General features: G+C 43.3%; 2 protein-coding genes across 2 annotated transcripts in view; one reads left to right on the forward strand and one right to left on the reverse strand.

Annotated features, from left to right (window-relative positions):
• The window catches only part of aldh3b1 (aldehyde dehydrogenase 3 family, member B1), a 23993-nt gene extending 22728 nt beyond the window's left edge, over positions 1-1265 (forward strand). Inside the window, exon 10 of the mRNA XM_079565339.1 lies at positions 823-1265. Coding sequence (XP_079421465.1) covers positions 823-1007 — 185 coding nt within the window. The 3' untranslated portion in view covers positions 1008-1265. The remainder of the gene's footprint in view (positions 1-822) is intronic.
• Positions 1266-2869: 1604 nt separating this feature from the next.
• Positions 2870-9548, reverse strand: clpp (caseinolytic mitochondrial matrix peptidase proteolytic subunit). Its single transcript, XM_079565146.1, has 7 exons — positions 9465-9548; positions 7840-7941; positions 7662-7733; positions 7457-7553; positions 5554-5741; positions 5381-5486; positions 2870-3343 (listed from the first exon to the last, which is right to left on the reverse strand). The coding sequence occupies exons 1-7, from the start codon at positions 9474-9476 to the stop codon at positions 3120-3122; spliced, it is 801 nt and encodes a 266-aa protein (XP_079421272.1). The 5' UTR covers positions 9477-9548; the 3' UTR covers positions 2870-3119.
• Between the last annotated feature and the right edge of the window lie 5478 nt (positions 9549-15026).

A 15026-nucleotide genomic window follows, 5' to 3' on the forward strand; every position in this document is an offset into this window, starting at 1 on the left:
CCATAGGCAAATATCCTGATAATATCGCAATTATTTTGGCCAATTTAATCGGGACCTCAAATTTCTTTATCGTCCCATCCCTTAGTTTAGTTTATTTGTTCATTTGATCAGTTAAAATTCTGCTCAAAAGGAGTGCGCCGAAGCAAAAGCTTATAAACGCCCACCCCGAAATCATTACAATAAAAGTGGATATCACAACAATAGTACAAAAGAACATATTACAAAGTACGAGAGCACAGCATGCACACACGTAAACACAACGTACTCATTTGTGATTTAACACATTATGATACAATGATACATTTAGCAACATCATACTTGGATTTGCCTCCTTAGCAAGGAACCTGTTACATTTCAAAGCGTCTGTTTTAACACGGACCACACTTACAAAGCACTTAAGGGAATGTTCATGTAATTAACAGAATTTAGCAGAAGAGAAACAAAGCACAACTACAACAACAGTCTCGTTACATATACAATGTTTGGTACAAAGCAAGTTACAAACGGCGAACGATTGTCAGTCGAATGGTTATCAATGTTATCAATCAATGCCAATGAATTATGTAATATGTAGTATCCCTTGTCTCAGTATATTGGGGCATTCTTCATTTGAAAGCTCAGAACTTAGCATCGCTGCTGAAGCCTAATAGGAAGTCCCTGGCTGTGGTGGACTTTCCATTGAAACATTTATGCCCCTCTTCCACATGTTGGGCCATGGGCGTGTTTAGGCACCTACGGCTTTCACGGTTTGATTCAGCTAGTGTGGCTTTAACTCTGAAAAAAACAAACCAAATGTGCTTCCCCCATGTGTGCACTCCCTAGGGGCCAGCGGTTTCGGGAACTACCATGGTCGCTGGGGCTTTGAGACGTTCAGCCACAGGAGGGCGGTGATGCTCCGCGGGTGGGCCCTGGAGCGTCTGAACGGTCTGAGGTATCCGCCGTACAATGACACCAACTTGAGCTGGCTCCGCTGGACCGCCTCACCGAAGCTCTGCTCCATCTTGTGACCGAAACCTGATGTTTAAGTTTTTATGATTTTTAGACTTTGCTACTAAAACGTTTTTTTTTTGTATAATTGAGGGGGGGGGGGGGGAAGTCGTGTAACAAAATCAATGAACATGCTGAGCTGCCTTTGACTATTTTGCACTTAAGTGATGTTTGGTGTAAAGTTATTTTTATATGGTTACTGATGTCATTTTTTTAATGTTCTCTGGATTGTTAAATAACTAACACAAAAAAAGCTCAGTGTCGTCTTTTTACATTGTGTTCTCTTGGGCTGCTACAATTTTTACGACCATTTCCTAAACCGTCTGTGTCTAAATACAGGACACAAAATATATAAGGAGTATCCTGTAGAATCGGGTGTAAGGGCCAGATTTGTTTACATTCTGAATCTACTGCTAAGTTTAGTAGTGGATTTAGGTTCTAAAGCCTTAAAGATGAAAATGGAGTTTTGTGCGCTTTAAAGCTGGTTAAGTTTTCCTGCGTAGACTTTTATGAGCGATCCCTGCATGTGTGAGGAATCCTGCAGCGCTTGAGTTGTGTCAAACAAAGTCCTGGTGCTGGTCCAGAGCCTTCAACGGTAAGTACAACTATACAGCAGAATGGGTAATGTACTCTGTAAACCTGACTGTGACATTAACGTTACATGTGTCATAAACCACACCATTGCTACAAAACTCACGAAACAGGGCAGTGCTTTATTCACCATCATATGTTCATGTTTTACAGTCATGGCAGCTGGTTGTGCCATAGTAATAAAAATGATTTCCAACCACTTTTGCAGGTTGGCTCGATGTATGGTTCTCTGCCCAATTAAATAACATTATTACTCTGAACTTGAATAAATTACGGCTTGAGCCACCGGCTACAGCACCCAACCCGAGTGGGGAAGCAAATGTACATTTTCTGGATAGGTTTGAGGATTTTGAAGAAAATTACATTGGTACTGTGAATTTTACAAAAAGACATGAAATGCAGTCAGAGCCGCTACTGCACCAGGCTGGAGGGGGGGGTCCTCCAGAGACACAAACGGCATTGGCTCGCTTCCTATCCTGAACTTGATCAGGACTTGGCCCCTTGGATCAACCTGGCTCTGGTTCAGGTCAGGGTTAGATGCAGCTTGGCTGTCTCCAGGCATTGGCCCGCTCTGTCGGGTAGCTCCGTGTGGAGCTGGCCATGGTCCTGAACCTGAATCTGGACTCTGCCCCCCCTATATCAGCCAGGCTCTGGTTAAGGTTATACCACCTTCTCTCTGCCTGATCCCGTCAGATCTCAGAAGCTAAGCAGGGAAGGGCCTGGTCGGTACATGGATGGGAGACCGTGTGGGAAACACCTGGAGGCCTGGGTGAATGGAGTGAGTGAGTGGTCGGATGGGCCGATGGCGGTGATTGGCAGCCTTGCTTCCGTCAGTCTACCCAGGGCAGCTGTGGCTAGTAGCTTACCATAAATAAATACGGTGCTTGATTACCTGCACAAACACACTGTGCAACATCAGAAAGACCAGCCATGTTGTGGAGGAGGAGCGATTTAGTCCGACCTTAGATTTTAATCCATGTGTATTTTTATTCTTGTGTGAGTTTAAGTTCTTCTTAATCGCGATGTCCATCTAGCAAGAATGAACACAATTCTGATTGAATTAATTTTAAAGAGACAAAAGTAATCTCAATATATGCTGATTTTAGCTATTAGTCAGAATGCCCTGTGCCGTCACTTTGGACCTGAAAGGCTGGTTCACACTAAGCTCTTTTCATTGGTCGATCAGAAATGAGCTTGATTGTTTACTTCTACATTTAACATTCTCTCCTCATTTTGCAATCTTACAGACTATCGCTTTAAGAAACACTAGCTGGAGTGCCCAGAACGGAATAATCATGAAAGGACACTTCATCAAAAAAACATTTAATATAAATCTCATATTTAGATGCTTTTTATACAGGAATATTAGAAGAATAGCCCAAACACTGTGGACCATTAGCTGATGTGGGTAAGTTTAAACCCTGTAACATCAGACAAAAGCATGTTACGGCTGACCTAGTTCGTACAGTATCGGTAGAATCACATTTCCTCACTCAGTTTATCAACACTGTGTTCATTATCAACTAAAGGTAACAGTCCCGTCACGGCTCAGGTTTGTGAGAGGAGGGCTGGTTGCCGCCGCTCGGGCTCTGCTCTGACGTGGGAGTCTCGGTGGCGGGGGAGGCTGTGGTCTGGGGGTGCTCCTTCTGCACCAGCTCCGGCTCGTCCTGTCCTGCCTGTGGGGGGTGGACCAGGACTTTGTCTATGAGCCCCCAGTCCTGCGCCTCCATGGGGCTCATGTAGCGGTCCCTCTCCATCGCATTCTCTGCAGAACACATGGAATTTGAACACGTTTCTAAACCTGCTCTCACTTTCAGGGGACAATTTGTTGCTTAGGCAAACTTGAAGTATCTAAATTTAAACATATACAGGCTCTGTGCACGGAATGATAGGGTAACAACTACCTCCTGTCGACAAAAACGAAAGAAAATGTAAAGCAATGTCAAGCATAACCCAACAGTTAGCTAACAAGATGCTAACATTATATGAATGTTTCTTCACATCAGATATAATTCAGAACTGGCTATGGAAAGTAAAATTCACATCACTGAAGCAGGGGTTTTGTTAAAGTTTTATCATTAGATGTACTGCTCCACTGCTGTCTTCATCCTGTATCTCAAGTCAGACCACTCTGATCCTCTCAGATTTTGTATGTTATAACTATCAGTTCGAGCGGCATTCCACATTTTTTCTAGCTCTAGGTCAGAATTTTACCAGTTTCCAGTTGCCTTGAATACAGAAAAAAACACGGACATGAAAGTAGTGATGGGTAGATTCATCAAAAGCGGCTATTCCACATAGCGCGACTATATCGCGAGCGCCCCGATATACGTGCGGGAGGCGCCCCCACAGAGGAGCATGCTGTACAGATAGTCATCAGTTTGTAAGCCACGATAAGAACTAATGTGGACAAATGCTGCCTTCTGGTGGGGGCTATGGAATCATTCAGAGGTGCCAAGGTTAATAAAACAAAAGAAATCGCTAAATATGGACTATGAAGGTAAGCTACATGCTAACACCAGCACAAGTTGCACTAACATTGGCTAATTGCTAACACGGCAAAATCCCCTTTTAGGACAGCGGTATGATGTTGTGAAATATATAAATCCGAATGACCTGTGTGTCAAAAGTGGGGGCTGTCCACTCTCTCATTGCCTATCAGAGGCTAGCGTCTGTTCACGTTACGTTAGTCACAGATCAGCGTGTTTTGGCCACAGCCAGTGGTCGGTCCCAAAACTTACACCTGGTCAGACCGGTTTCGCACTGGCCACTGCTATGGAAAAGCTCGTCAAATCAGGTTGACCAGGGCTGAGTCGCTAAAAGGCAGCTAAAGTGTGTGTGTTGGTAGGCTTCATTGTATAGGCGCCATCTGGTGGTGAAAAAGTGAGCCTGGAAAAAGCCAACTCAACACTGACTGAGCTCTTTAATTCTCGTTCAGAAATGTGAACCAAATCATCAGGACTGAGCTGTTTAAACGGCTGAGAGTGGTAATTTAGAACAGAAACAAATTAATCAGAAGTATCAGTGAATCAACCTTCTAAAAATGTTACTGACCAAGATTTAATAAAGGAAAATCCTTGTGACAATAATAGGGCACCAGGCATATTTTTCCTTTTGTTAACCAGTGAATGTCAAGCCAATCGACTAAAACATCAGAGACCATCGACAGACTTGAACTCACCACACCCTGATTATAAACTGGACGCTCTCCTCACAGAGCTACATGAACTAAACTATGTACTTGCCTATATTAAAGTTTTTGCTTTTCACTTCAATATGGACAAGAAAGAGAGAAAAAAAAAAGAGATGGCTCTTGTGCCATGTATTGAATCACTTTGTAATCAGGGCGGATTGCACCCACAGGATCAGCACAGCATACATCCCAAAGAACAAAATGAGCCAGGTGCTGCTGGCTCAACTGGCGCCCCCTACTGCTCACTACTGCATGTTACGTATGACACTGCATGATACAAAAGGACACAGTCAAAGTGTTGGTTACGTGACTTTTCGTGACAAAGCTCGGCCGAGGTGTTGCTTTCTGTGGTTTATACGTGTGTCGATACCTCGGCTCATTTAGCCCATCACTGCATGAAACAGTGGTTAGGAAGTTAGCATCATGTTGCCATCATTCCGTGCACAAAAATAGTAGGGTCAATGGAGTGTCTCGCCCCCTAACAAATAACAGAATGTGTTGGACTGAGGCTTGAAGCGTCAGCCACCCTGCTTACCCACCGGAATCCTAATATATCAACAGCAGCAGCTAAATAAACTGTGGAACATTAGTATTGTTCCTGTGCCTTACCGATGGTCTCCAGAGGCTGGCCTGTGTGCTTGGCGTAGATATGGTTGATCTGTCTCTTCAGTTTCAGGATCTCCTCGGCCTGGATAGCGATGTCTGTGGCCTGGCCCTAAACACAACATCATCGATTACGTTTCATCTTCATCAAATATTCTCTAAATGTGCGTGTGTCTTACCCTGGCGCCCCCCGATGGCTGGTGGATCATGATGCGAGCATTGGGCAGTGAATGCCTCATGCCCGGAGTGCCCGCGGCCAGCAGCAGGCTGCCCATACTGGCAGCCTGCCCTACGCACCAGGTGGAGATGGGGTTGAGGATGTACTGCATGGTGTCATAGATGGCCAGGCCCGCGGTCACAACACCACCTGACAACAGCGAGGGGGCAGGATTAATGGTGCCTACACTTGTAATCAGACGCTTGAGGCAAATCTCGCCTCTTTCCGGTCTCCCTCTCAGATATTATTTCAACACGTGTGGGTTTCAGTGTGTAGAACCTGTGTGTCCAGCGATCATGTCATGATAAAATCCCCTTTTAAACATGTTGTAATCCAGTGCTCTCACGTTTGTGTTTTCAGAAGTTTATTAAAGCGTATGATTCCTCTGATCCAAACGCCTGGGCTCGGGAAAGGCATTTCAAACCATCCAATCGTCAATACTTCCTCTTTTCAGACGGTGTCTCCGTTTCACTTGTGTCTTTATGATGTAGAAGAGGTAGTTATGTTGCTCCAAATTCAGATAGTCAATAAATTATTCCTAAATGTGTGTTTTTAATCCTCCTGCCGCTCTGAACATCTGGCGGGCGTTGCCGCTGATTGACACCGCTCTAACACACCTGCCACCACACACTCATCACCCGCACATGTGCGCACTTACAATGACAATACACAGGAATCAACTACCCCTGTCGTGTGAACCGCGGGTGTGCACGCACCTTTAGACAAACACTCTGCAGATTTTACTTTTGAGAGCATTTAAATACAAGGCTACAAAGTTTGGCAAAATTGAACCCCAATATAGAGATTTTGTTGTTTTCACGAGGATACGGAAGCAACCTGGACTACAGTGCATTCCAAATGATTAAAATTATATTTTAGTGTCATAAAGGTAAAAAAAAATGTTTTCAATGAAACTCATGGATGGTATTGTGTCTCGGGGCTCTTTGAATCACTGTCATTATCTCAGATGCCTGGGATTAGTTGTCAGCTGAGCCAAGTTAAGGGAAAAACTAATGAAGGACGCTCCACATTATTAAGCAGACCATCACTTTCAAGCAATATGGGAAAGAAAAGGATCTCTGCTGATGAAAAGTTGAATGCCTTGGTCTAGGAAAATCTTTGATATTTCACAAAAGATGAAGTGTAATCGTACTGTTAAGAGATTTGTGGTTGATTCAGAGCACGCATGGGGGTTTGTGCAGATAAAGGCACAATGAGGACGGTTTCTGCTAGCCAAATACATCAGATTAAGAGAACAGCTGCTACAAAACAGCAAGCAGGTATTTGAAGCGGCTGGTGCCTCTGGAGCAGATCTGGGCAAAATACGGCGAATGATTCAGTCCGGCCCACAACTTGTAGAGCATAAAGTCTCTAGCCCATTCCTGGGCGGAGTCATGATTTTTTTTTTTTTACCAGAATGCTCACTCCAGCCATTAGGGGGCAGATTAAATGAGAATAAAGGGAAAGAATTCCACAGGAGTCCAGCAGAGGGTACTGACATAATAAGTCAGGATCAGGTCAGGATATAAACAACAAATTGTGTGACTTGCAAGTGGGAAATGGACAGCCTGCCCCTGGGTAGCTGTGGCTACAATAGTAACTTACTACCAGGGAGTGTGGAGTGAACTACACTGCTCACAAAAACTTAGGGCACACTCAAAAAACACAATGTAACTCCAAGTCAGTCAAATTTCTGGGATATCAGACTGTCCAGTTAGGAAGCCACGCTTATTGTGAATCAATTTCACTTGGTGTTGTGGAAATTAAACAGACAACAGGTGGAAATGAGAGGCAATTAGCAAGATCACTCCAAAAGTGACAAAGATGTGTATATGAATATTACGTTTTCTCTTCATTGACGGTACCTGGGCTGTTGATGTACATGTGGATGGGTTTGTTGTTGCTCTCTGACTGGAGGAAGAGCAGCTGAGCGATCACAAGGCTGGCTACGGAGTCGTCAATCTGAGAACACGCACAAAAACAAAAAAACAGTCAGAAGAGACGACGCCCAAATCCTTTTGGAAGCTTTAGAAACCAGTGGGATTGAAGGACATGAAGGACGACGCTCACCGGCCCCATGACGCAGATGATCCGCTCTCTCAGGAGGCGGGAGTAGATGTCGTACGCTCGCTCCCCCCGACCCTGCGCAAAAGAAAGGCACAGTTTAAAAGTGGCAAATATGCGACGGGTCAGTGTTACCCGTGTGTGTCATTCCTAAACCCTTTGACAGCGCTGTCCTGTTTCTCACCGTCTGTTCCACTACAATGGGGATGAGAGGACTCCTCAGGACCGCAGACTGATGCATAGCCCTGCTGTGTCTGACCGCCACCCCTCCGACCTGCAGCAACCTCTACACATCACAGGAAAAAAGAAACATTACAAAAGTACCTTCAAGTTCACTGCAATAGCTGCTTTGCTTTGATAACTCGCTTCATAGACATTGCATTGCCAGTTTAATTTCATACAATATCATCTGAAAATCTGAAATCTGAAAATAATTAAAAATCCCCCCATTCTACTTGAATTAAAGGGGGGTATTATGCAAAATGGACTTTTTCAAGCTTTACATCATGTTATTATGTCATTCCCTCATTAAAAACATGGCTGAAGTGTTGCCTTGGCACATTCACGTATTTCTGAGTAATCTGTAAAAGCTCTGATGGCGGCCATTTTAGGGATAGGTTTGCCTGAGTCCTCCTAGGAACGCCCCCACCTCCTGGAGACGCCTCCGAGCTTTCGTCACCAGCCGAGTAACCAACCACTGCTCCTCAGCAGAACCCCCTCCCCACTGATGCCACAGACAGCGTGTGGAGGGGGCGTGTCGGAAAGGCTCAGAGGTTCTTAAAGAGACAGAGGCCTATTTCAAGACATTCACTACAGCCATTTTGAGAGAGACATTTTATACAAGGCAGTTATTCTAATTTACTGCATTTACAGACCAACAGAAGGTTTGGTCATCATTGTAGTGAGATATAGACTGGTGCTGTTTGATTGAAAAAAGCATAATACCCCCTCTTTAAAGGGCCTGTACCTGAAGTTTAACCTCTTAACCCCCACCTGTACCCTCCTTTACCCAAATCTAAAAGCTTCTCAACTGGAGAGTCGGCGCAACACCTCATTTGAAAGCTAAGACCTACAACACTCCCGTCACGTTGTCACTGCGTTTGTCACATTCTCTAAGCGTTGTCGTATTTACATCACTTTTAGGCATTTCTCGTCACTTTTTTGTTGGGTTTTTGTCACTTTTTTGTCATTTTTTTTTGCTTTTTCATAACTTTTTCCCCATTGCTTTGTTTGCCATTTCACGACTTTTTGGTCGCGTTTTCAACCTCTTTTTTTTATAATCACTAATTTGATGCTTTTTTGTTGTTGTTGAAGCCAAATTGGCCAAAATGGGGGGGGGGGGGGGCTTTTCTTTGAACAAGTCACAATTTTCAGGGTCACTGTTACAATAAAGGCCTTGAATATAGTTACGTCACATGACACCATCAACAGAATCAATATGAAAAATGAAAATAGCAAAGGTAAAGTTATTATTTCTAAAAGGTTCACCGATCCTATGTTACAATTTTGCATCTTCTTTTAAATGTATCTTCAAGGTAAAAGAGTAAAACGAATGTCATCACACATTTCTATGAAGAAAGTGTTTTTTCCCTCCCCAAGGTTAGGACACATCGTACACAGCTCTGATTATCACACTGTGGACTAGGGTCCCTGTGCTGCTCGGATATAACAAGGCAAAAGATGCTATCTGTTAGCGATATCCCTAGCAAGCAACAAGCTAACAGGCTAAACCCAGATAGCCTCTCTGGGCATGATGTTTTATGTGTTTTTCCAACAACGAACTGTGAATAAAAACAGCGTAGTACTCACTCGTAATAGCATTTTGTAAGATCACGCTCCCTGTGCCGTGTACGACGTCACCCGGAAGTGTTTACTTCACCTCTGTTTCTTCTTCTATTAGACTGTAACACAGTGGGGGAAAGAGCACCAGCGACATCTTGTGCGTGTTTATGGAACTGGTTGAACCTTGAGCAGCCGGAGTCAGACAGAGCCCGGTCCATTCGCCTGTGCGGTCATGTCGAACAGCGGCGCCCCGAACAGCAGCCTGGTGCTGGCGCAGAGAGCGGTGAAGCAGCTCCGGCTGGAGGCCAGTGTCCACCGGGTAAAGGTAAACCACCTCTACTTCATCATTCTTTATTTATTTCACCATATACTTTTTTTCCACCCATTTTTTAACTGCGCGCGTGACTCACACTCATGGCTGCAGCTGTGGCACGCGCTCCTCGATGAACACAAGCAAACTCTCTCAAAAAAATAAAATAAAGAAATAAAATAAAGAAATAAAGATGATTGGATGGAGTTTTATTTTAATATATTATCGTTGTTTTTACTGCCAAGTTTTTCCTTTTTTTCCCCCTGGACTCTCTTTTAACCTCTTAACCCCCGCCTTAACCGAGTGCATTTTCTCTACTTCAGCTTTCCCCACATCTAAAAGCTTCCCGAGCAACATTGTTATGCTTAATTTCAAAGCTAAGGCCGACAAAATTGATCCTATAACTTTTTAGTCGCCGCGTTTCTGCCGCTTTTTGTATATATTTTGGTCTGTTGTTGCTTTTTCATCTTTTTATTCACTGCTTTTCCTTTTTGTTGTGTTTTCGCAAGTGTTTGTCACCTTTTTGTCTGTATTTAGTCTCCTTTTTGTCGGTATTTAGTCACCTTTTTGTCGGTATTTAGTCACCTTTTTGTCTGTATTTGGTCACCTTTTTGTCGGTATTTAGTCACCTTTTTGTCGGTATTTAGTCACCTTTTTGTCTGTATTTGGTCACCTTTTTGTCGGTATTTAGTCACCTTTTTGTCGGTATTTAGTCACCTTTTTGTCGGTATTTTGTCACCTTTTTGTCGGTATTTAGTCACCTTTTTGTCGGTATTTAGTCACCTATTTTTCTGTATTTTGTCACCTTTTTGTCGGTATTTAGTCACCTTTTTGTCTGTATTTAGTCACCTTTTTGTCGGTATTTTGTCACCTTTTTGTCTGTATTTAGTCACCTTTTTGTCGGTATTTAGTCACCTTTTTGTCTGTATTTTGTCACCTTTTTGTCGGTATTTAGTCACCTTTTTGTCTGTATTTTGTCACCTTTTTGTCTGTATTTTGTCACCTTTTTGTCTGTATTTTGTCACCTTTTTGTCTGTATTTAGTCACCTTTATGTCGGTATTTAGTCTCCTTTTTGTTGCTGTTATGATGCTTCTTTCAAGACGCTTATAGATTGGGGTAATGCCAAACTGGAGAAAAATGTGTTCCGTTCAGGTGGGGGTTAAGCAGTAAGTAAGGAAGTAAGTGCTTTATTTATCATTGTATAGGCGTACAACAAAATAATGTTCAGGTGTTAGTCCTGAGCCGCTGCGACTGAGCCACGCCACCACAGTGGGGGGTCCCCGGTCCCCTGTAGTGTCTGTGAGGCCTCCCAGAGAGCCCTGATCACACTTTTGAGAAATGCCTCCAGTCAAAATTGTCACTATATTGACCATCGATCACTGACTTCCCACACTGTATACTAAAGTATGTGTGATGTTCAATGCAGAACAAAAAAGTTTGATAAGCTCTATTTACAGACTACCACCTACCTACCAGAGGAATGTAAACGTAGACTAGGACTTCTTTGGTGTACAGATACTAGCTCTTGGTCGTCCAGCTGCTAGTTTTCACACACTTGTTCTAAGCACATGCAACTTCTTGGACGAGTCGTTGACACGGAGTTAAAACTCCACACAGGAGCGTGCCCAACGGAACCTTGGCTAACATGCATTCAATACACCTTTCCAGCCATTTTCTGGGTATAATTAATCTCAGGTTTCTGTTCTAAATATTTGGACAACTTTCGGGTACTTCCTGAGCAGTGACCAGTCAAGTCAAATCTGCACAGGGCCGTCTTTGTGGATTGTTGACGTCTGACTGCCCAGATTGTTCAACGCAGTCTTATTTTAGAACTCCCCTTAGAGCTGTTAGCAGAGCAGCATTAGATCTGCCCGATAGATACGGTATTTTAGAGTCTGTAAGCCTGTACGTCGATGTGATGTTGAAGATGTTGTGATAAATGTCTCCATATACAGTGGGTTGCCGCCCCGCTTTAACTTTTTGACATTTTGCCACGCTATAGACCACAAATATAAATGTATTTAATTGAAATTTGAAAAGAAAGTTTGTCTCTATCTTGAAACTGGATTTTTTTTCCACATTCTTCTTTGCAAAACAGCTCAAGCTCAGTTAGATTAGATGGAGAGCGCCTGTGAACCGGAGTTTTCAGATCTTTCCACAATTGGATTTAGGTCTGGACTTTGACTCGGCCTTTCTAACGCATGGATATTTTTAGTTTTCAACCATTCCATTGTTGCTCTGGCTTTATGTTTAGGGTCATTGTCTTGCTGGAAGGTGAACCTCCGCCCCAGTTTCAAGTCTCTTGCAGACTCCAACATGTTTTCGTCCAAGATTGCCCTGTATTAGGCCCCATCCATCCGAACCATCTTCCCTGTCGCACCCATCTGACCAAAGCGCCTTCTTCCACATGTTTGCTGTATCACCCTTGTGGCTTCTGGCAAACAGCAAATGGGACTTCTTATGGTTTTCTTTTAAAAATGGCTTCCTCTAGCCACTCTTCCATAAAGGCCAGATTTGAGCCGTGTACGACTAATAGTTGTTCTGTGGACAGTTTCCCCCACCTGAGCTGTAGCTCTCTGCAGTTCATCCAGGGTCATCATAGGCTTCTTGGTAACGGCTCTGGTCAGTGCTGTCCTTGCTCGGTCAGTAAGTTTAGGAGGACGGCCGGGTCTTAATAGGTTTGCAGTGATGTCATACTCTTTCCATTCCTGGATTACACCACCCAGGAACTGTACTGTACTTTGAAAGATGTTTAAAGCTTTGTAAATCTTTTTATAACCTAACCCAGCTTTATACTTCTCAGTAACTTTGTCCTGGACCTGTCTGGTGTGTTCTTGGACTTCATGATGCTTCTGCTCCACATGAGTCTCGTAACAGACCTCTGACCATCACAGAGCAGCTGTATTTGAACTGACATCAGATTACACACAGGTAGACTCGATTTAGTCACTGGGTCAACATGTGATCGTTCAGAAATCATCAGGAAACTTCTGAAGGCAAGTGGTTGCATTAAAAGGAAAGAGGGTAGATACTTTTGCAAACCACACTTTCCAGTTCTTTATTAATAAAAAAAGTTCAGAATCATGTATAAATTTTATTACACTTGTGTGTCACTTAGTGTGTGTCTTTTGCCTTAAATTTCAATTCAATATATTTATGTTTGTGGTCCACAGTGTGGCAAAATGTCGAAAAGTTAAAGGGGGGCGGATACTTATGCAACCCACTGTATAAAATCATGTGATAACAGCAAAGAATTAAAGCATTATGATGATACAAACGTGGTCTTATCCACATGATGATCTATCAATTTTCATCATATCGTAATTCTGAGAATACCCATGCTGCTGTTTCCACTCGAATCATTTCCAACTTCACAGCGGCCCGTGGTTGAAATCTTCGCATGGATTTGGGGACCAATCACAGAAGGAGGACGACAAGGCAATGGCAGGAAGGTCCGGTCCTTTTTGTGTGGAGTTAGCATGTTCTCCCCGTGTCTTTGTAGGTTTCCTCCGGGTACTCCGGTTTCCCCTATCACTAAAAACATGTACAATAGGTTCCACTCTGGGGCCAGTACTCCCCTGGAAATTAGATTTCTAATCTCTGTGGGACTTTCCTAGTTAAAGCAGTACTAAGTAACTCTTCCCCCTAGAGGCCATGAGCGCAACTGCAAGTGTCGTAGCAAGTTACGATTTTTTAACTTATTAATTGTCTTGGAGAGTAAATACTACGCTGACAGGAAAGGTGAAGGGACAGAGGGATATTGTACATCCAATTATACAATGAAAATATTTTTTTTCACTCAAACTTGGCTGTAAATACTGTTGAAAGTGACGTTCGCCCGCAGTTAGCTTTGCCCGTTAGCATGTTAGCTTCTTCTTCGTGATTTCATTAGTGTGTATTGCTTTCTCCGGACCGGTGGCAGTCAAGTTGCAAACATGGTTTTCTGTCCAGAGACACCAGGGGGAGATGAAAGACCCTCCAATCATCCCATAAACACTTTTATTACCCCCACAGGGACTACGAAAAGGATTTTTTTAGGTAAACACGTTACTTAGTACTGCTTTAAATAAAGGTCAAAGAAATAATATTGTTTGCGATGCAGTAATTGTTATATATTTATTATAAATGTAGGGGAAGAAACAAGTGGATTAACACAACAAAATATAGGTCTAACATGCAGTGCTCTGTAAGTAAGTAAGAACGTTATTGTACCAGCGTACAATGAAATGGTGTTCAGGAGTTAGTCCTGAGCCACACATTGTCCCAGCCTACATTGTAACTGGTTAGCCTTTTGTTATGCCTGAACTATTTTTACAAAGTCCAAATAGCAAATATTAAGAGGAAATGTACTTCCCTAACCCGGCAGAGGGTGCGACTGCGCTCCATAGCCCAGGCCCATATGCACACCCTCAGTGGCCTCATTCGGGCCATTTCAGCACCTTGTAATAGCAGTAGGCATCATGTGTGTTCACTCCACATATTGTCAACAATAGAGGGCGCCAGTCACTAATTTAAGTGTTCTCCTTTCCAATAAACAAAAACAGAACAACACTATGCAGAAGTGTCCGTAACTGTTTTGAAAAGCTCAAATAAATGATGTATTAGAAGTTTGAAGTTTCATGGCGCTTTATTAAGATTTTGTAAAATAGTTGTGGACACAGTGGGACACCTTGTTTTAAGTTTAGACAATGTGTATTTGTGGAAAAACTATGGGAAATGTTGTGTATATTATAGGACTAAATGCATAACTGTGATATCGTGCAGGTCTCTCAGGCGGCCGCTGAGCTGAAGACCTTCTGTCTCCAGAATGCCCACAAAGACCCCCTCCTCACCGGGGTGCCCTCCAGCGACAACCCCTTCCGACCGCCCAAGTCATGTGCGCTGCTGTGAGCTGTGAGCGCCTCCTTCAATGACTTTATTCATTTCACATTCGCTCACCGACACATGTTTCGGAACAATGGGCTCTATGTTGACAGCACGAGACCCGGCCCTCCGAGCTAACACGCTTTATTTCTGACCATCAGGATGGTGGACACCTGACTGCCTACTGTGATAACGCCTCAGATCACAATCAAGAATAGCCAAGCAACGACTGTACGTATCAAGGTCTGAGCAAAGTGCACTTTTTACATGATCATTTTCAGTGTTATATGTTAGTATTCATTGGTGCTGCAAGAATAATCGCATGTTAATCTCAGATAACTAAATATCCCTGTCTTTATTTGGTTTGTCATTTGTTTATATGGATAGACTTCCTGGGGTTTTACATATCAGAGAC

This window comes from Gobius niger, assembly GCF_951799975.1.
Source record: "Gobius niger genome assembly, chromosome: 10".
Classification (NCBI taxonomy): Eukaryota; Metazoa; Chordata; class Actinopteri; order Gobiiformes; family Gobiidae; genus Gobius; species Gobius niger.

Bases quoted from the DNA above. Each gene is read 5' to 3' on its own strand.
- clpp (XM_079565146.1), bottom strand. The intron at 7,554-7,661 runs GTGAGCGTCGTC...GCGTGTTCTCAG, and splicing joins TCATCTGCGTCATGGGGCCG to ATTGACGACTCCGTAGCCAG. The intron at 3,344-5,380 runs GTAAGGCACAGG...TGTGTTCTGCAG, and splicing joins CCAGCCTCTGGAGACCATCG to AGAATGCGATGGAGAGGGAC.